We start from the raw sequence: 22,633 nt of genomic DNA, 5'->3' as shown, positions 1-22,633 counted from the left end.
TAATAACCAATTAAGTCTAATATTTCATGTCTCAAAATTTTTTTTTACCTGAAATAGCATAAACTGTCCACCATGTAAATTTTATTACTTTCTAATATAGTACAAACTGTCCACGGTTTTAATTTTTTCCGGGTGACCATATAAAGTGTCCTAATAAAACCGGTGTATAAAATAAGTGCCTTAATTCGGTGCGCCAATCAACCATTGGTTATGATCCAGTTGAGCTTTCAATTTAGCCTACCAGGAAGACTATAATCAAAGCAGATATACGGTGAACATATAAGTATTTGATTTTACGGGCGTATTTGCGCGCAATCATTTCCATCTGATTTTAGTAAAATTATTTATTAACTTACTTATATCATCATCACTAATTTTTGTTGTATGGAATTTATCTTTTCTTACTGTAACATAAGAAAATATTTTTTTTTTAGTGCTTATTGATTTATTGTTATTTATTATATGATTAAATTATAATTATTTTATTATTACCAAAAAAAAGCCTCTGATCGAAACTTTTAGTTTTTTGTATTAAATATATAATATTAAAAAATACGACTAATATATTATGATATATATGAATATATTATTCTAAGAATAATTATTTTACAACAATTAACTCCTTATAATAGTATTCTATTATTATTGTTCTTTGCGTCTATCGTTGTTCTGACGAACATCACTTTGAGTAGTGATAGCAAAAGGGAGAGATAACTGCGGTACAACGGCCCGAGCGTTCCAGTACATTCGCTACCTTTGTTACCTCTCGCGCGCACTCTTACCGTCGGTAGTTTGTTAACGTATTCTAATTTTTGGTTTTACTACACGTTTCGGGTATGCTGTGCATCGTTACCTTCACCATCACCGTCACCATCACTATCATCATCAACACTATATCACGTCCACCGGAACACGGTCTTTATTATTATTTATATTTACTTATTATTATTAAATTATTTATTATGTTAATGGTTAGTTCCCATTACCGGCCGGCCTATTTGTGTTCCGATAGGCGTATTATTTTAGACTTTAGTTTATGCTGTAATAGTAGGACGTCACCCAGTGAAAAGAAAAGCAATTTCGCGTGTTATTATTTTCTACCCAGTTTTTCAAGTTTACAGTCGATAATACCGCAGCAGCAATCATATTTTATAAATAATTATATTGAAATTATTTTATATGGTTCAGAGATAAATTAAAATTAGCACGAATTCTGATACTAAATAAAGTTGCCCAAGGGTAAATGAAAACTAGGACTATTAAGTGAATCTCTTTTTATATATTCTACCAATATTCATACACAAATAACAATTTTCTCCAACATTATATTTAATACAATATTAAATTGCGTAAATAATATAATTTAATCAGTAATACTTTGTTTCCGCATCGTCACGGAGCTATTAAAAAAATATCGCTAGCTGGCCGCACGGTACTCGCGGACGTGATGAAACTTAATAATGTATGTGATATAGAGGAACGGGTACCTACAACTACAAGAAAAAAGAGTAAAACCGTATTATGGGAGTGCGCTTAGGAACGAAACAGATTGTTATTTTACAGAATAAAATATACACAGTAAAAGCATATGGATTATAGGGGGGTATGAATGTATGATCATACCTTGACAAAGGACATAACAGTTTTGGGAATAGCAATACATTACATAACATTAGACGCAGGCGGCCGTGAATGGGTTACGCCATGCGTATGAAATACAATATAATATAAACAAAGAAAATGGTCTTATCTGGATGGTGAGTGACAACACTGATAACAGCAGATGACTCCTGGACGACGGTGGCGATGTTACGACACTGATACCAACCCGTAGACGACAACGGACGGCGAGCGTCGGACACAACTAAGTAGTTGACTGCTAGGAATAGATGAGGCACTCACAAGTCACGGCGCATCATTGCAACACAGGGCCACGGATAGGGATCACGTGACACCCAAATAGGACGAACGAAAAACACGACGGGTTGGCGAACGGGAAAACGCACTCAAAGTGACTTATAAACCACACCGGGGAGCGCGTTAATAATATACGTGTTCGACGTACGTCGGAGTAACGGCTATGGCACACAAACAACTTCGTTATTGAATCTAATATAATTTTTGCATTAAAAAAAAATAAGAAATAAACTGAGTGATCTAGATAAGTTGTAAATGTTGGAATTACCGTGTGATGATATTACAACAAATCACGATAGAAACTATATGTTTTAAATCCACGAGAGTCAACAATGTTTAGAACAAATTCCAAGTATCATTAGTCACTCAAAGTGCTTTGGATAATTCATAATTTAGTATTTTTTTACCATATATTTAATAAACTTTATTATAGATTGAAAACAATGAAAACTATATGAGGAATGATATAGAATATTTTTAATTAATTAAATACTTACTATTTGAAATATATTCTTTTGTGTATATTCCTGAAAAACGTTTATGATATTAGTGGCAGATTCAAGGGGCGAACCGATGGGCCAATACTCCTGGCAATACTTAGAAATTTTACATTTATTCTTAGGAAGTTGATAAAAAAAAAACATCTAACGCATATTGGAGTTCAAATAAAATTTTTCACTGCTTACTTTAAATAAGATATACTAAGTTTACCATTTACGGCACTAACATTTTTTGTGGTGATTTTAATTATTATTGTAACAATAGTAAAAGAAATTATATTATTTATATTATATTTTTGTAATATAATGTTATATTATGTCCATTTATTATACAAGATTATACTACATTTTCCATAATATATACATGAAACAATTATTATGTACATAATACACTTTAATATTATAAAATTAATAATAACTAATAATCTATGGGATTCGTTAATTAATATTCTTAAATTTAAGTTTGATAATAGGTAGATTATACCATAGACCTGATGGATTATACAATAATTTAATTAAAGATAACAAAACATTCTACTGAACGTAAATTGTCTATGTTGTATGTATCAGATGTGTAGCCAGGAATTTCAAAAAGGAAATGTTATTCAAAATTGATTGACAAAATTATACACAACAAATTAATAACTATATGTATACTTTGTACAATTGTACTGCACGTACTTGGTGTAGTGGGCCAACAACTGGTTGTCGAAAACACAGGTCGTGTCGAAATAAAAAGTGTCAAAATATTTCGAAGTGCCGTTTATAGTTTTAATTGAAAATATTCAATAAGTCCAAATGACTAAATTCTGATGTAGACTGACGTGAGGGCGCTAACCCTGATAATTCATGTCTATTGGAGTCCTGTCCAGGGTCCCTTATATAGTCAGTGTCCCCCGATCTACTAAACATGTGTCCTCTGGCCTATTCCTAAGTGCGTCATTCGTTCTCACGCTATTACGCATTTCAGGATGCACGTGCGATGATATATTATATGACATCCAATGACGCTTGCCCACGCGCGTGTGGTCGGCCTCGCTCGAGATTCTCAGAACTCGAGATGATTTGAAATCATATTTTGATTATAGGCTTATAATAATATAATGTATCGTGGAGTTCGTTCATCTCCGAAGGTTACAGTCATAGGTATGTTTTTAACCCTCCTATTGTCTGGGCCTAATACGTTACCTCCCAGATGTGTAAATACTCCCCCATTACATATAGATATTTATTTCTACGTCGTAGTATTCTTATTGCGCGTTATGTTATTAAAATATATGGGCAATTGTTATCCTAAAACATAAGACTACGCCGTAGTATCCTTTATTATGTATTATATTATTCGTATGGGACATCAGAGCACGTAGCATTGGCTACGCACCTGGTATTTATCTAAGATGGAGATAACATATGCATGTCTGGCGTTCTCCTAATAATTATTAGATTTTAGCAAATTTATAAATTTTATTTCTGTAGTTTTTTTATTTAATCAGTTGGTAGGACTTTAAAATTCCAGGAAATTACCACAATAAAGCTTTCGAGTGATTTTATTCACGGTCCGTATATTTTACTGAAAAAAATTATATTTTTAAACCGTATATGGAAATTATAGTCCTAATTAATAAGTCATAGGCAGTCTGTGACGGCAAAATGGTTGAGAACTACTATTTTCATCATATTCAAAAGTTACATTAAAAACGTATATAATTATAATTTTTAACCTATGCAAATCTACTGCATTATAAAATATAAATCTACATAACATTGATTTATTTTGTAAGATTACCAAGTTCTTTATTCATTTTAGACACGTCATTTTTAAATTGCACTAGAAATAATAAAACATGACATATTGTATTAGACCACGCGCATTATATGTTGGTATAATTTATAATTCTTAAAATGTTTAAAATCAAAGATCTAACGTATTTTATGTTTCAAACACGATTCCAAATGTTTTAAAAATTCTATTGATGTTAAAGCGTTCTTATTTGGTCTTTTCTAAAATTATGAAAACAAATATAAGTGTTTATTTACGTAAAAATATCCAGTATATATTGTTTAATTGTTTTGATTTACGAGTATAATTTGAGAAGAGTTACAATTTCTTCAAAAACAGATTATTCGTAAATATTAAATTTAACGCTTCATTTGAGTTGTGTATATATTTTTTAATAACTTACAAATACACGTGTATAACAATTTTTCTCGTGTTACATCATTTAGTTTTTTACCTGTTAAAATTATATTAATATCAATTTCTTAATAATCCAAAATTGGTATACATTGTATAATTTTTACTGTACCTATATTATTAATTAATCTTACGTAGGTAAATGAGTCGTTGGATAATATTAAGTTGCTTATTTATTAAACTTTTGCTATCTAAATCTAAGTATACTAATGCTAAGGGATCTAATAATTTTTATCGTATTGTATACATATTAAATATAACCGAAATTGCGAAATAAACTTTTAATAACAGGAAAAAAGTGCATCACACTCTTGTACATATGAATTATATGCATTACAGAGTAGATTAACATTTTTTTTATTAGTATAGGATATGTAACATTATAAACCAAAACCTAATTGTTTATTTTACACGGAAAGTTAATTAATTATAATTTAACTTTTATGTATATTATAATATTATACGAACAGCGGCATAGTAACATTACATATTTTCAGAGCTCCATTTAGACAGTATGTACATTTGAGATTTTTGAATTTTGTTATGTACATTATTTTGATAAAAAACCACTTGTCCGCACAAATTGAAAACTAGTCGACAAAATCACGCAAATTATTATTAAAAAGGATGTATATAACAAAATTCAAAAAATCGCAAATGTACATGCTGTCGAAATGGTGCTTATTTTCAGCACAATCACATATAATTGCGTGTTGATATGGTGCCCGTGCAGGAGACCATCATATTATGATACAATCAAACGTACTTTATGAATACGATGATTTGCACTGCGACTGCAGTTGGTTGCTTGATAAATTGGTAAATATCAAAAAATAGAAAAAAAGGGTGTAAGAGGTCTCTAAAAAAGGCGTGGTTTACTAAAAATAAAACGAGCACATTAATGCCGGTCAGTTTTAAATTAATTATTTGAACTTTATATTTTAGATTTTTCAAATAACATAAATAATCTGGACATAGAATATTTCTAGTTCAAACTTGTTACAACTCCATATTCTAATAATTCATTGGCTGGTTGTGGTTGTTAATATTGAATATTTAGAATTGTAGCAATAATTTTATTGTATCCTTAATTTATTTTTATTTTATATTGAATCCTTTTAATAATTAATTATTTTATTTAATGTATACGTGTTATTTACTGATAATAATAATAATAATTTACGAACTTATTTGTCGAATAATTTCTTCGCGGGTTTGGGCTAAAAAAAAAATACCAACCAAAATGAATTATTAAATATTTAATAATTGTAAAAATTTTATATTCAGAATTGGAGGAGTGCGCAGGGAGACAGAGGTTCTCTACTACTTTTTTCACTGGAACGGGGGGACGGCGTAAAGTTTTTTTTAAAATTATTTATTAAGGACTACAAAAGTAGCAAGAGTGATGTGTGACGATGTAGAATATTGGAAGGAAATAAGTTGAAGAGTGTGGGAGCTAGTATCTTACTCTGCGGGACACCTGCTTTTATGTAGTGGATTTGTGAGAGCTTTTCCTCGCAACGAACGACAAAGGAACGATTACATAAGAAAGATTTCATAATTAAATATTAGGGGCTGGTAGGAAACGAATTTCATTAAGGAGACCTGTGTACCAGACGTGGTCAAACGTCTGGGCTACGTCGAGGAACACACCTGTGTAGTACTGGGTTTTTTCGAATTTTGAGAAATATGATAAGAGATTGATAGATCGTTAAGGAAATGGTAGGTCTGGGGATTTATCATGTTTCGGAATGATTATAGAGTGTTTCCAGGAATGGGGAATAAAGGAGAGACAGAAAATTGAGTTAAAAATAAAAGTTAAAAGTAAAATGATTTTTTTGGGTTGATGTTTTATTCTTCGGTTTGTTAATAGTTATGCTAGGTTATAGGTTTCGGTAAGAGGTCGTAAAGGTTCGGTTTCCTTGCATCGTCAATGATTGGAACAGCACGGTGCGTCATGACGCTACTTCTAGACGCTTACTATGTTCAGACCGATAGTTGACGCTAGACACCGTGCCTGCATGCGTTAGGGAAACTGTACCTTAACCTGATGATTTGTTATTTGATTATTTTTCGACGATAAATTGAATTTCCCTGTGGAAGGTATGTTTTCTATGTAAGGACATAGTAAGGCAATTAGGTATTTTTCAACGAAGGATGTGTGGTCAGTGTTATTTATCTCTGGATGACAGGTGTGAAATCGCTTTTTAGCTAAGAGGCAAACAGGTTTGATTTTTCAGAGTTAGTCAAGACGAAAGTTCTATCAGGATATCTAATGGGTGGAATTTCATTTTTTTTAGGTTTAAAAGTCTTTTAGTAGTTTTCCTAATTGAGTTGTTTGAATTGGTTATATAGTATATGTTTCTGTATTGTGTGTGAATAAGGAGATGAATAAGGTGCCAACGGGTTTTGGCTCAACATTTTTCGGCAAAAATATTAGAGAGGTGTTTAGGGAGAATATTATTATTGAGAGGTAGACATAAAATTGATGAGTCAAGTGCGGCGATTTTAATAACCAATGTGAAGATCAAAATAGAAGAATTTATCTCATCGGTTGTTTAAAAAAAAATATTTTAATAATAATACATACTTAGAAAAGTAATTTAGTATGTGTATGATTGTATACAGTATATTTATATAATAGGAATACATTTATTGTACCTTATTGTTATTGTTTTACTAAATTCAGTACTTGTTCAAAAAGTTAAAAATACGTTGCGTATCTGAATTATTCAATTATTTAAATCTTGTGTAAAATAATTCTATACGGTCCCCTATAATCAATGGCGATTGAATTGAAGAATATATTTAGATTGGCTGAATCTTCTTTCCACGTCGTTGTTGGTCCATATTTAAATTACGTGATTTGTCCGGGATTTAAAGTAATATCTTTTTCTGCCATTTCATACTCACCGTTTATAATGCTACACATTTTTAGAAGTATTTCGAATCCCTCATTCTTCTTTAGTTTCAAGTCTATTTTAGTTAATATAGATTATAGGTGGTATATGTATTTCGATTGGACAAATAACCCAATAATTATATACATTCATTAAATAAATACCATTTCAGATTAACAATATTTTTAAAAATGTATTTATGTATATGCAACTGTATGCATTATGTTCAAATTGTACAAAAATATAATTGTTCTATTTAATCGAGAATAAGAAAAATCGTGGATATATTTGACAATTAATCAATTTGAACTTAAGGAAAAAAACATGAAAATGCATAGAAATCCCAGCCTTGATTATAATTATGTATAAACCGCTTAAAATCATCACAAAAACAAGTGCTTGCAACTCATAAGAATGTAAAATATGTAAAAAATAACATAATACGTAATAAATTTCAATAAGATTATTAAATTAAAATAAGTATTTGAGCTATTATTCAAACATAATTATATTATATTGTAAAAAAATCCACATCTTGTTCATACAAGATATGTAACGAATACTGCGGAGAAATTGTAAGGTTAGTGACTAATCTTAGTAACATAAGGTACAGCGTCTGTCCTGTATGGTTATGCTTGACGATAAAATAACATCAAATTCTATCTATATTAGCCACAAATCAAAGTAAAAATGATGAAAATTTGATAATCCAGGTACAAGAGAATAGTTAATAACTGTCTTAGCCAGCGGTGTGTATAGTTGAAATAATGGTATTCAAATCATCTATAAATCTTATAAGGCCTCTCACCAACTGGACAGTTTATTAATACAAATAAAATGATTACAAATGGTAACGTAATCAAAAATATTGGTATACATAATAAGAAGTAAGGTTAGATCAGTTACTCGACAAGGTCAATATTGTTAAATTTAAAACATTAATGATAAGAACCATATTATCGTTAATTGCACAACTTTACCACTTGGACTATTAGAACCATTAGTTTTAAAATCCAAAATAATTATATATATTGTTTATACATATGATACAAAAAAATACGATAATAAAATCGAATTCAAATTATTATTATGTTCAAAAGTTCTGGTTTCCCAATTGAAAATATTCAAAACTATATATTTATTCCAAGATTAGAACTATGTGGTCTGTTAGTGCTCGCACTCCTTGCTAACCAAATTCCAACAAATTTGTCAATCTCATCCGAATATTGTTATTTTGAGAGATTTGACAGTAGCGCTTAGTCGGATCGCAACAACACTTACTAAAAACAAAACTTTAATAGCAAAGTATCATTGAAATTAACCAGTTGTCACGGTGAGCTAACTAGTATCATATTGGTACCAGAGAAAATCTGGAAAATGTAATTTTACACAATGACTTTCTTAATATTAACTGCGATAGAATCAATTCTATGGAAAATGGACGAGGTGACTCATGGAAATTGAGTTCAATGTCCAACCATACACTAGTTAATGAATTACTATGTTAATTATTCAACAACAACCAGCAAAACAATCATAGTTATACAATGACACCTAATTTAATATATCGATTATTTCATTTAATCGAACATATCATAATTACTAGGTATGCAATAATTTTGAATCCAAATGTACGATTCAAATTAATTCAGTATCAAAATTTGAAGGACAACATTATTTAATTATTTTCTACTTAAAATACATAGTAACAAATAAAACAATTTACTTACTTGTCTTACTTTTCAGCAATACAATTGTACTAAACAGTGATTTATAACCTATTTCTACAATTATTAGGCATTAATTATTTTATATAACCAACTTCAAACGAGATATTTTTAATTTTTATAAAAACTACATTTGAATCAAAATGGATATAATTTCATGATTTACAAATTTATTGCATTGATTTACAATTATAAAACTTAATATGTTCAGTAGATAATCTCTTATTTTTTGTATTACCATTTTTTTTGTCCACTAAAATAAAACATACGTGAGTTAAAATAATCATTTATTACAAAGCCATTGAGAAGTGGTATTTTTGGTTTTAATGGTACAAAGAAGTCCAGTTAAATTGTATACAGTATTATGATCGTTATAATCATTTAGATTATTTTGATTAATTAAATTCAAAGTATAACACACAGGATTTTTGATTAAAACAGACATGAATTAAAATGTTATCAAATATAATAGAACTTCTATTAAACTCAATAAAACATTTATTTAATTAATTAATTATTTACAAATAATGTTTTCATTAAATTTAAATTTAAATACTTCAAAGGGTAGTAAATTGTGTTATTACTAATTATATCTGTAATATATGATATGGAAATATTCAAATATAAAATGATTACTTACACAAAATGTCTTTTATTTCATTTAAACGTTCTGGAACTGAAATACACGTTTACATATAAATAATTATGTTTTAATAATGTATAAAACAAGCCTTTAGAAAATATTATGAAAAGATAATACAAAATACATAAATTAATAGTATTACGTATTATAAGTTGCGGCAGGGCCGTTGTTAGGCAGGCACTGGAAAGAGGGCATTTACCCGAGGTGCAATTATACAAAAGGCAAAATTTCATCGAGTAGCATTTTAATTCTCAATTAAATCATGATAATTTACAAAAATAAATATCTGTCGTTTATTTTTAGCGTAATCGCAACACACTTCTCGTCACGCAATCGCATATTAGTAAAACGGAAATCATGCTGGGGAATTTATTTATTTTTTTGAATTAATGAGGATTTCATATTTTTATGGTAGTCAAAAAAAAATTTGGATGAGGTGCGCAAATTTGGTATTCTGTCTGGGGCGCTACTGGTTCTTTCTACTGCCCTGAGTTGTAGTACATAGGTTACAGTATAACACTGTAGCCTATCTGTTCGGACATGTTATGTGCTAGTGCTGTGTAATCTATCTCTTATCGCTTTCGGGTTATGGGATATCATTGATAATATTAATATTATCATTTTTTTTTTAAATTATTGGTTATAATTTTTTTTGATTTAAATTTCAGTTTCAAAAATTAGTATTGTGTAACGGGCATGTAATTTTCAGAATTTGTACGATTTATTTTATAATAAGCACTTGTCCGTAAACGCCAAATTGTTTGCCAAACATTAGATCCGGATTAAAATGATCGATCATTATAATATGATTTGCTTAAGTGTTTAAAGTTCTATAAACTAATCCAATCCATCCAACATATATAATAGTAAGCCAAATTTAACTACGATGGATTCTTCTTGATCCATTAATTATATTTCGACGATAATAACAAGTTTCTAAAAATTGAAAATTTGCAACCGTAAGGCCTTGGCAAAATTATGAAACTACTGGTCCAAGTGAAGAGGAACGAGAACATTATATAAATTTCCTTATATATATAAGGAAGTGCGAAACATATTTTGTTGATGTACTATTATAAGTATATTTAAATATTATGTATTGCGATAATATAGACTATCTAATTTGTAAATATCTTTATTATTTTCTTGTGGAACCATGTCCACATATACCTTGTCTTATACCTACGCTTACTTTCGCTGTTTTTATCATTAGGTTTTAGCTTTTTTTTATTTGAATGTCCCACGCGGAAAAAATCTTAGCTAGCTAGGTCTCTTTTAATTTTATATAAACCAGTTTCTGGGTGCAATCTGTGTATTAGTAAACGGATTTTTTTATTGGTTTTCAATTGATGTCTTTGAAATTCAATTTTGTTATTTTCAAGAACTTTTAATGTTCGTCTATACTGATGTACATCTTCTGTTGAGAATTTTATGTCACCGTTAGCAAATTAATTTACAAAGTATTTCTCAAGAGATTTTTTCTTCAAAAAATAATAAATAAATATATATTTTGATCTTATTTTTTCTTTTTTCTATATAATGTTAAAAGTTACAAAAAATTATTTGTCTAAAAATATTATAACGTTTATGAACACTTACTGAAGCAATCCAAAAAAGAGTTGAATTTATTCTCAAGAACTTTTAAATTATATTCTTCAGCTAAAATAAGAATTTAAGTTATAATTAGTTATAACACAAATTAGTAAAATTAAAATATATATATTTTGTAAACCGATAGGATATGATTGTATCCATAAATAGGCATCTCATAAGTAATAGTCAACCTATCATATATATATATATATATATATATATATATATATATATATATATATATATCTAATAAGGCCTCAGACACTAGCCACGTTAATGTCGATCAAAGCTTACAGAACAGTGTCAGCCGAGAGGTACAAGATACGTGCAACGCTCAACAACGTCTTGCCAGCCGGAAATCCACCAGTACCGCACGGAAAAATTTTTAAAAAACAGAGATGAAAGACAAAATAACTCATTGACAGATACGGTAGAATTATTCACCGAAAGTACAGTGGATCCATTGAGTTTTATCGGTTGTTGGAAGATGGGCTGAGTTGACCCTCCCTTAAATACTACTCACTTACAACATGACGCAAGGAATGACAGGATGTGGATGCTTTCAGTTCTATATGCATCGGTACAGTTCTCTAAGTGCATCTACTGTCTCTGCATATCTGACTCTGATTAACTATTTCATTGCCCTAGATAGGATGGAGCGATGTCGGAAATCCAAACTTGACTAGGACATACTGTCACCACTGGCAAAATGTCTGAACTACTTTGTGGATCAACCATCTATAACCTCTAAACTGACGAGGCTAAAAAAGTTACAGCTCTAGTAGCTGCGGAAGAATTTCATAGATTATTCTACTGCATGGTAGAAGCAATAATGTTTTCGAAGCATTACGAAAAGCGATTGAGACAGCACCACGAGAAACTGGACCAATCTGACGACTGAGGTGCCACAGACCAATGCTCTTCACTGGATTGTATGGTACTACGGGAGGATCAGGTAGTTACGGCAGCCATGACGATGGCTATAATATATGCCTCTGTAATTTTGTAGTGATGTATATTGAATTTGTAATGTAATCTGAACATTCTTTGTTCAATTTACGATATCACATGGGCCACGGGGATAAATATTGTGCAAATGATTTACCCTCATATTTGGCGATACCGCCGATACCACAAGAAAAAAGGATAAGATTATATTATATTACATCATAATATTAAACAGAGTGATCCATTTAACGTAAGACACTCGTTATTTCAAAAACTATTTAATGTTTTGAATTTTAACATTTTTTATATACACTTATTATTTTAGTCGGTGAAACTACGATCAACTTTTAGTTTTTGAATAGCAACCTATGTATAAACTTTAAACAATTTTTTGTTATTTTTTTTATAAATTTTCCTTTAAAATTTTTTTTTTTCAAATCATTCGTTGACTAGATATAGCCAATATAGGTCCTTAAAATCTGAGTCTTTTTTGAAGGTGCAATAAAATGTTAGGATTTTAAAGACCAGTAGTTATTAATATTATGTACAATCAACCCAGTTAAACGATAACCATAGTAATCACTACTCCACTAGTTGGTAGGTTATTTATTGTCAATATGCCAAACTAATAATAATTGAAGAAGTATAAGAGTTAATAATATAAATAACTAATAACAGATAAGCAAGAAATAATTTCATGTCAAATGCCGGTTAAGAGTATTACTTCTATTTTTATATTGTATTAAAAGTGACAGTCATACCACAGGAGAAATAAAATGTCATACTAGACATTTTTGGGTATAATATTAATACCTACATTAGTTTATGCACACTGTTCGTCGCGAAGTCCGGTTCAAATCGAATACGGTTGAGAACTCGATAATATATTAAGGCTGGGTACTATCTAGCTTATTGATTATAACAAATAAATATTTTCTAACAATATATGAATATAATTGTAGAATTAAAAGTCGATAACTTTAACGGTGGACTGTATAATTTTTTATTGTATATCGAATAATAAATAATATAATAAATACACGAGAGCGACTTAGTTTATGTTAGTCCTAACGGTAATAGTATATGATATAACAGGGGTCTCCAAACTACGGCCCGCGAACAAGTTTTAAACGGCCCGCAGCACCCATTAGACGGTAAATAAAATATAGATATCTAAATATATGTGCAATTTAAATACCTCCTACCCTTCAAATGGAAATGATTGATTTACAAAGTAATGATGCACTGAAAATCAAACATCGTGAAGAGACTTTAGTTGATTTTTATAAATTTCTCCCAGATATACAGTATCCAAATTTAAAAAAATTTGCAATTGAATATATATCTGTATTTGCTACGACTTATTTGTGCGAACCAACTTTTTCTAAAATGAAATACATCAAATCGAAATATAGATCGGCCATGACTGACAAACACTTGGAGTCAATTTTGAAAATTGGAACTAGCAACATACAACCTCAATTCGATCGAATATTAGCAGAAAAACATCAATTTCATACTTCTCATTAAAAAAAAAAAAATTATTAAAATTACAATGTATATATTATTATCATTTAAATTTATACCAATTATATTTAAGTATATTGTAGACAATATTTTATAAAAAGATTTAAAGTTAACTTATATTTGTATACCTATATTTTCATAAAATTAAAAATTATGTGTTAATAAACTTTTGGCCCGCTAAGAGCATTTGATATTTTTTGTGGCCCTTCAATAAAAAAGTTTGGAGACCCCTGTGATATAATATTAGACGCCAATGTCTCAAATACGAAATTATAATATATTATATATAACAGGAAATTAAAATAAACAAAACACACACGACGATGATAACATCAATCGTTGTGTGATAGTAATAATATAATAATAACAATATAATGGGTAATGTACGTCTGACCTGGTTATCAGCTACTGACGACTTGTTCCACAGCGGCCTGACAGCTGTTATACCGGATGACCAATCGTACACCAAACCACGCGACAGTATAATATGATATTAAGTCAAGCACACGAGATGCGACTACGCAAGATGATGACTATATTAAGCGGACTATATTAATACGTGACAAAAACACGGACGCGTACACGATAACGGCCGTGTATATAATAAATACAGCGGACGCGCAAAAACAACGGCCGTGAATCAACGAACGGTACGAACGCGAATAATAATAAATAAACCGTCTAGGGAAGCTAACTGGTGGCATACTGATAAAGTGATAACACCAGTGCAGACGCCGCCTAACCGGCTTGGTGACGAAAAGTTGATACGAACGAAAAACGTACCATATTGTTTGGCTCGAACACACACTGTTATACTTTCAAGTTAACCTTAAACGGCTTAAACTTTTAGTATTTTCAACTATTTACCATGTTTAGAAATATTTTATCATCGTTCATAATTTTCGATGTGAATTGTGATTTGTGAATATGTGATTAACCTTAAATCTTAGTTCAGTACTTAATTTTTGGATTATGAATATTAATTAAAACGAGTAAGTGTATCATATTTAATTCTAAAATAAAATAAGTAATACCTAATGGTAATTCGTCAAAATGTGCTTTTTACGTTACTGTAATTTGTAATGTATTTTACTATTTTATTTAAATATTTTAAATACATGTGGTATCTATACCTGCCGTATTCTTATGCATGAGAATTAGATACTTACTTGATAACAATGATTACATTATTTTCAAATTCATTGATAAGTTTTTCTTGAAATTGAGCAGTTAAAAATTAATAAAAATAATTTTAATTTACCTACGTAATTATTTTTAATATTATACTTTTTTTGTTTTAGTCAAATCTGTTATTATACATAAGTTACAAATTTTACTATACAAATGTGTCACTCAAATTATCTTACACTCATGTGACATCGTATTATCATAATAGAATATTATTGAATCACCCAAGATGGCTAAGACATCTTCTGTTAGAACAATAAATGGTCAATATTTTAAAGTACCTATTTGATTTCAATTGAAATTCTTGGTATTCTAAGATTATCGAAATTCCATATCAAATTTTATAATGAAAAATAATAATATATTTTTTGGTCATTTGGAATGACTATAAAATTAATTAACTACGTATCAATATTTTCATTTAAAATGTCATTTTTTATATAAATAATTGATTTTTTATTCTATTTTTTTAGCTAGTAAAATTAACTACATTAATAACATTTCACAAAATTATTTTCAATTGCAAGAAAATGATTTTAAAAGAAATTTTCACAGTAGAAAATGAAACAATTTTTTATTTAAAAATTACTAAAATTTACTTAGTATAATACTTAATAAAAATATAAAATTAGTAATTTTATTTAAAAATAAAAATAAATATATATATAAAACAATTTAGAGCAAAGATTTATCATTTCTTGTGCTAATTAAAATAATAAAATGTGACGCTTCTAATATAAACAAATTATCTAGTTAAGATTAAAGATATAGGAAATTACATACATTTTTAAAGAAAAGATATAATATCTTAAATGCTAAAAATCTCTAGCCATATTTATAAATTGTTTTCTATAGCATTGTTAAAATTTGTTCAAACAATGTACTTTAATTTTAATATACTCAAATTTTGCAATAATTTCATTAGGGAAATTTGTCCAAATTCTAGTAAATAGGTTAATAGGTATATCAAATTATCAATGTGTTCATTGTTTTTGATAGGTTTAATATTAAATAGAGGTACAATGTTTAGTCATTTCATACATTATATTATTATTGGTACAGTGAAGACTGTCTAATGTGGAATAGCATTATAGACCAACCAAAAATTCCGCTTTTAGCAGTTTTCCCCATAAAACGGAAAAATTCCCGATTATAAATTCGTATCAATTTTTTATACTGATCAGCTGATACTTTTTATTAAATGATAGACATGTATATTTTGACATTTTTTTTATGTATTTGAATCAGTGGCAGTCAAGCGGATGGGGGGAGGGGTGATGAGAATAGATCTCCCCAATACTTCTTTTCTTTAATATTTATAACAATTACATTATTTTATTTATACTGTACTATAATGTTAATGTATTTATTTTTTTTCTAATTATCTTGATTCTACACTCATTCTTACTGTTAATATTATTAATATTTTGTTGCTTATACAAAATATACGGGAATTACCTCGCTCGACGATCGTAAATATTCAATAACAACACACTCTTCATTTGTTATAAATAAATTACCTACTAATTTACCTTAATTTAAAAAATTGATGTTAGGCATAATTAGTATTAAGTGCATAACCATAAATTATATTTTAATGATTAAATACGTATATTACGTTAAATGTATCTCCTTGTATAAAGACATATATTATAATATTTTTGGGTATTATTTTAACTTCAAAAAGTATATATGATTAGTGATTACAAATACAAATTTATTAATATATAGTCCTTAAGGGTTAAAATCTATATTGAGGTCTTTGAATTATTATTTACACATTTTTTACGCATAATTTCAAACAAAATTAAATATTTACATGTCTTCTCCGAATCTTTATAAGTATTTTCACCTAAATTTAAAAGCATTTAAATTGTCAATTTTTCAAAAAAAAAAAAATTATACACAAATCTTATATTTATATTTGATGTATGGTGGGGAACCATACGTTTTACACATATTTTGTCATATTATGTCATACCTATTTTATTTCTAAAGATTTATCATTTATGTAATAAAGGTGTATATAATTTCATTAAACAGATAAAAAAAAAGAGTGGATAGTGAGTATTACTCTGCAGTGTAGTAGAGGTGGACTACATGTCTCTATAATGGATGTGTTAAATTTGATTGCAATACAGGTATCATTGTATACAAAAAAACGATTTTGAACAGAGATGATTTGTCTGTCTAGGATATTATATTATATATTTAAACTGTAATATATATATTTTTTTTGATACAAGTAATTTATATATATCAACTTCTGGTGAAACTTTCAAGTTTTTACGACTATTTGAATAACAACTAATATTTTAAATCCTTTTAGGTTATATCTTTATTTTACGTGATTTCGTAAAAATTTTAATTTTTTCCATCTTATTTTTGACCATAACATAGCCAATAGCCATTTATAAAAAGTTTGTTGTTCAACAAGAAAACTCTCATTATTATAAAATAAAATACAACGATAGCACAAACATCACTGATTCAAAATAACATTAGAGCATTAGAACACAAATGTATAATACAAGTTCGATATCGTATCTCAAATAATTGCTTCGATAAATATCGACATTATTATAATTTGGAAATAATGGATATAGGTACATAATAATATAATACCATCGACCACCCAATTGAACATTTTACAATTTTATAAATATTTATGAAATTGCATGCAAGTTTGCAACTCAAATGGTAAAAATTGTTAAATGGTGCTGGTACTTCACTTTCAATGGAGTTGAAGCTGCTAATTTTTATCACAGCGAAGGATTGGATTTTCGCATAATTACAACATTAGATCCTTTGGTGCTGTTTACAAGACGCATAAATCTGATAAATAGTTTTTCTCACCAACAAAATACGTGCGAATCCAAACGATAGTCCTGCAAATTTGTGCTAATCATATGCTAAATTTTGGCATAAATTTAATTAATATAATTAGTTTATCTGGTAGGCAATGATTCCGGAGAGTTTTCTCGTAAATTTTTGTCATTTCAGATGTAAACTTGATATACGAATTTCGCCAAATAAATCATCAATATGAAAATTATATTCAAATTCATCACGTTTTTCTCTAACTGTATGAATTTTTTTATTTTTTTTACTCATTTATTTAGTAAAACCATTTTCAACTTTTGATTGAAATGGGAACTAATATATTTTAAATTTTTACGTACAAATTATTATTTTTTAGCGAGTTATAGTGTTTCGACTTTTAATTTTGTTTTTCAGATCTTGCATGAGGTAATGTATTATAGTTTGTGTTTTAGAGTTGTTTTCAGGATTTTATCTATATAATAAACTTATCAGGTATCAACTTATGTATCCAATTATATATTTTTATTTATACTTTAAAGAATTAAAATACATATATTTAATAGCAAGTCTGTTATTAGTTAAACACTTTTTAGGTATGAAGAATCTTAAAATATATTCATAATACTAAAACTATTTTTATCAGATCGAATCAATAGGTGGACAATTTTCAATTCTATAAATAACCAATAGTTCTGTATTTTTTAAATATATAAAGAAAAATTAACTTAAAAACCTTAAAAAAATGTAATATAAATACACTAAGAACAATCAATTGAAAATTATTTTTCAGTGGAATATATATTTATTTTTTAATTAGCTTTTAGTGTATGATGACTAATATAGCTCAAAAGAATGATTTATAATTACGTATATTTTACATAAAATATATAAAACAGTCAAACGTCTCATTAAATTTGCAATAATACTATTTACTTACAATAATCATAAAAATCATTTTGATACATTTCAAATGAGTTGACACTTGACGATGGAACTCCTGAACAAATTAGAATATTAATTTTATATATTAATGTGTAATATAACAACAATGAAATTTTAGGTATCTCTAATTCCAGCACATTATATTGTTGGGTTTTTAAGATAAAATTATGCACAATTAAAAAAATTGAATAAATACTTTTTTAGTTTATGTACAGACATAAGAATATAATATAAGTACGGCAAAAATTTAGTACAGCATTAACATAATTACACTTTATAGTTTGTTAATAGGTGTGACAATAATTTATCATTTATAGGGTTATAGTTAAGATCATTCTAAGGTAATATCATATAATTGCTAATAAATAATATGGATAACACGTATTTAAATTTAATTTTTTTTTAAGATTTAAATTAATTTGTACACGTTTTGTTAAAATAAAAATAGTGAAGACCCACGTTTGTCTGTTAAACTAATGTAATACATGTTAATAATGATAATATTAAAATAATTTAAAAAAAAATAGTCTCTGATATAAATGACAATTATTGGTAGTATCCAATAAATTATTATTGTTTAACAACATACCAAACTGTTGAAATCTTTTTTAACAAATAAAACATGATTCGGTGTCAAAAAGTACTTACGCACGGCTCTCACATCTATAAATAATACATAGAAACAAATCGATCACTTATAAGTTATATGATATAAATTATTTTAGTTATTATTATTATTATTATTTCATTATAGATGAGGGACATGTATGGGATACAGTTTTTTTTTTTATTTGAATGCTAATAAATAAATATTATAACTAATGATTATATTGACTGATTTATAGATAATTAAATATACTTATCTACTTGATAATAATTTATGTTAAATAATTTTAAACAATAACATATATTATTTAATATTATTTATCCTCTCTTATCCTGCAGTATCTATTCTAATACTTCGACTGTTATAAATAAAATTATAAATTACAACAATGTTCATTTATTTCCAATATATCATAGTAGGTAGTATTAAAAATGTATATCTTTCAATTATGTGCGACAGATGCCTACCAAACTGCTCTGTATTCCTGAACTCGCACAGTGTCTCGCTTAAATTTTTAGGTTTATTTTTTATGTTAAACAATTTAAAATGAGTAGAAATAGAGTTTTATTTCTTAAAAGTTGAATGATCAAATATTTTTATTTTATAGATTTGATTCTTTTATTGCATTTGCTATGAATTTTGTTTGAATATTATTTTATGTTGTATGAGCATCGAGTAGTTGAAATTAGGAAAGTCGCACTATTAGTATTTATAGTAATTAAAGATTATAGGTTAAGAACAGGTTATTTCAAAGGATCATTGATGTATTAAACATGAATTCGTTCATAAAAATAAATATAAAGAATAAACGACGGTAATAATAATAATTAATGATTTAAAAAAATAGTCAAAAAATCAAATTCTTATAACTTTTTACCACAAAAACGTGGTAGAGTTAATTTTCGTGTCTATAGTCTATTCAAAATAAGAAACACAATCGGCAGTTGACTACTGGGCATGGGCTTAACATCACAGCAGGCATACAGATATTACCAACGGGTACCTGCGGGTGTTGTCTGATCGCCACCCGACGTAAACTGGTCGCGAAACTGTGTTTCTTATTTTGAATAGACTATACATGAAAAATAAACCTAAAAAATATAGAAGTGACATCTGATCCTTTAACCGGTTATACTTTAAAATTTGAAATCTATTCAGAAAAAGGGCTATTAGATAATTCAATAATGTCTTTTATGTGATTATTTTGAAAAAGGCCACACAATATATATGGATCGATTTTACACCAGTTCTCTTGTTTAAAAATTTCTTTGGGAAAAAAAACAAATGGCATTGATACAGTTATAGCAAACTGCAAAGGTGCCTCATAACAATCAGTCGGGAATTTTAAATTAAACAAATGTGAAATGACGTTTGCTAGGAATGACCCGCAGATATGTGTTAAATGGAAAGATACGAGAGATGTTTTACTATTATTAACAGTGCATCCGGCTGATATAATACCCGTGACTGTAAAAATTAGAGGTGGCGCAATTCAAAAGTTTAAGCTTGTAGCAATAATTGATTATAATAAAAATAAAACTGGTGTTGACCACGGAGATCAACTTATAATTTATTACTCTTTTAAACGAAAGATGTTAAAGGGGTGGAAGAAAGTATTTTTTCAATTATTTATAATAACGATTGTTAATAGTTTAATTTTATTTAAGAAAATTGCTCCTACAAACAAAACATTATCCCTCCAAAAACGTTATGCTTCACTTAGCTCAACAACTTTGTGAAATAGATTATTATTCTTGAAAAAATGTTATTATATAGTCAGCATTTCTTGTCTGAAAGGCAGACATTTTATAACCCGATTACCACACATAGTCAAAAATATCAACGTAGAAAATGTAGTGTGTATGGAAAAAATTAAAAAAGAAACGATTGACAGGGGAGAAAAGAAACATTATCATTTTATTGTGCAACGTGTAATATTCCTTTATGCATTGAAAGTTGTTTTAAGGCTTATCACACAAAAAATAATTACTGGAAATAATAATTATTTCTTTATTTTATATAATCTGAACAACTTTTGAGTTGTATTTAATAATATTATAATGTAAAAGTTTTTTATTGTAATAGAGTATACCAATTTTTGTAACTATTTTTATTTTATTTTTTAATATTATTTTATTGTAGGTATACATTATTTTTATACAAATGAAAATTTTTAATTTTTTTTTTAAATTTAAATTGTTCATAATAAGAATAAAAGTTAAAAAGTGAAATAAAAGCAAAAATCGCATTTTTATTTATTTATTAAATATTTAAATGTAATATGTCACTGTATATTATGATATACTATCTTACACTGAATAATTTGTTCACTATTTACATAATTTAATTGTTTATTTTTGAATTGAAAGATAATAACATAATTAATTTCGAGAAAAATAGTTGCGTTTACTAAATAATCCGCTTATTTTTCGTATTTTATTTTACTGGTTATTAAGATAAATACAAAGAAATTATACAAGATCCAATTTACAATCAGAAATTATCCTTGAAGTTGAAGAGGCTACTAAAAAAATAACTATATCCGTACTTTTGGCTTTACTATACCAGTCTGTTATAAAGTTTATGGTTATAACTTTAAAAATAAGTTGTTAACTTACTGTATACTGTTCTATGATATTCAAAAACGTTCATTTTTTTTTCATCTGAAAACATAACTGCCGCTTATAGCGCATAGTATTCAAATTCGACTATTTTATTTATTTATTTAATTATAGTCGAATTACAATTAACAAGCACATACTCTGAATCTAATACAATTTATGCGTATCAAGTCTCAACAGATGTGAGATTGTTGGCCTCGCAATATAAACTGTACCAGTGTAGTGAACCTTATGGCAAGGAAAATAAAGGTATAATAAAATAGTATGTGTATATGATAACAAGACAAATATTGACGTAGGTAATAATAATAAATGATATTTTAAATAATAATGGTTTGATATAACAGGGTAGTGATACTTAAATACCAGTGTTAGTACCCCCTCGCCATATAACAAATGATGACGATAATAATAACAAAGAATAAATAATATGGAATATATAATAACAAACGGTTATGATGTGGCGTAAAGCCGACTCACGTAACCTATATGCAGTATGCCTG

At 27.9% G+C, this 22,633-nt stretch overlaps 1 protein-coding gene and 1 long non-coding RNA gene across 2 annotated transcripts in view; both read right to left on the bottom strand.

The window, feature by feature from the left end:
• LOC132918031 (uncharacterized) overlaps window positions 1-22,633 on the bottom strand; it is a 225,907-nt gene that overhangs the window by 128,284 nt on the left and 74,990 nt on the right. The window contains exons 11-13 of the mRNA XM_060979081.1: window positions 9,242-9,263; window positions 5,799-5,831; window positions 4,601-4,651 (exon numbers count right to left, since the gene is read on the bottom strand). Of these exons, the coding sequence (XP_060835064.1) occupies window positions 4,601-4,651; window positions 5,799-5,831; window positions 9,242-9,263 (106 nt within the window). The remainder of the gene's footprint in view (window positions 1-4,600; window positions 4,652-5,798; window positions 5,832-9,241; window positions 9,264-22,633) is intronic.
• On the bottom strand, window positions 9,879-22,172 carry LOC132918032 (uncharacterized). Its single transcript, XR_009660367.1, has 7 exons — window positions 22,128-22,172; window positions 19,551-19,565; window positions 18,898-18,957; window positions 17,994-18,025; window positions 16,957-16,989; window positions 11,481-11,540; window positions 9,879-9,914 (listed from the first exon to the last, which is right to left on the bottom strand). It is a non-coding gene; the product is annotated as an uncharacterized LOC132918032 (long non-coding RNA).

Source organism: Rhopalosiphum padi, chromosome 1 (assembly GCF_020882245.1).
Source record: "Rhopalosiphum padi isolate XX-2018 chromosome 1, ASM2088224v1, whole genome shotgun sequence".
Lineage (NCBI taxonomy): Eukaryota > Metazoa > Arthropoda > Insecta > Hemiptera > Aphididae > Rhopalosiphum > Rhopalosiphum padi.
The sequence above is the reverse complement of the archived record's forward strand: the minus strand, read 5'-3'. Positions and strand labels throughout refer to the sequence as shown.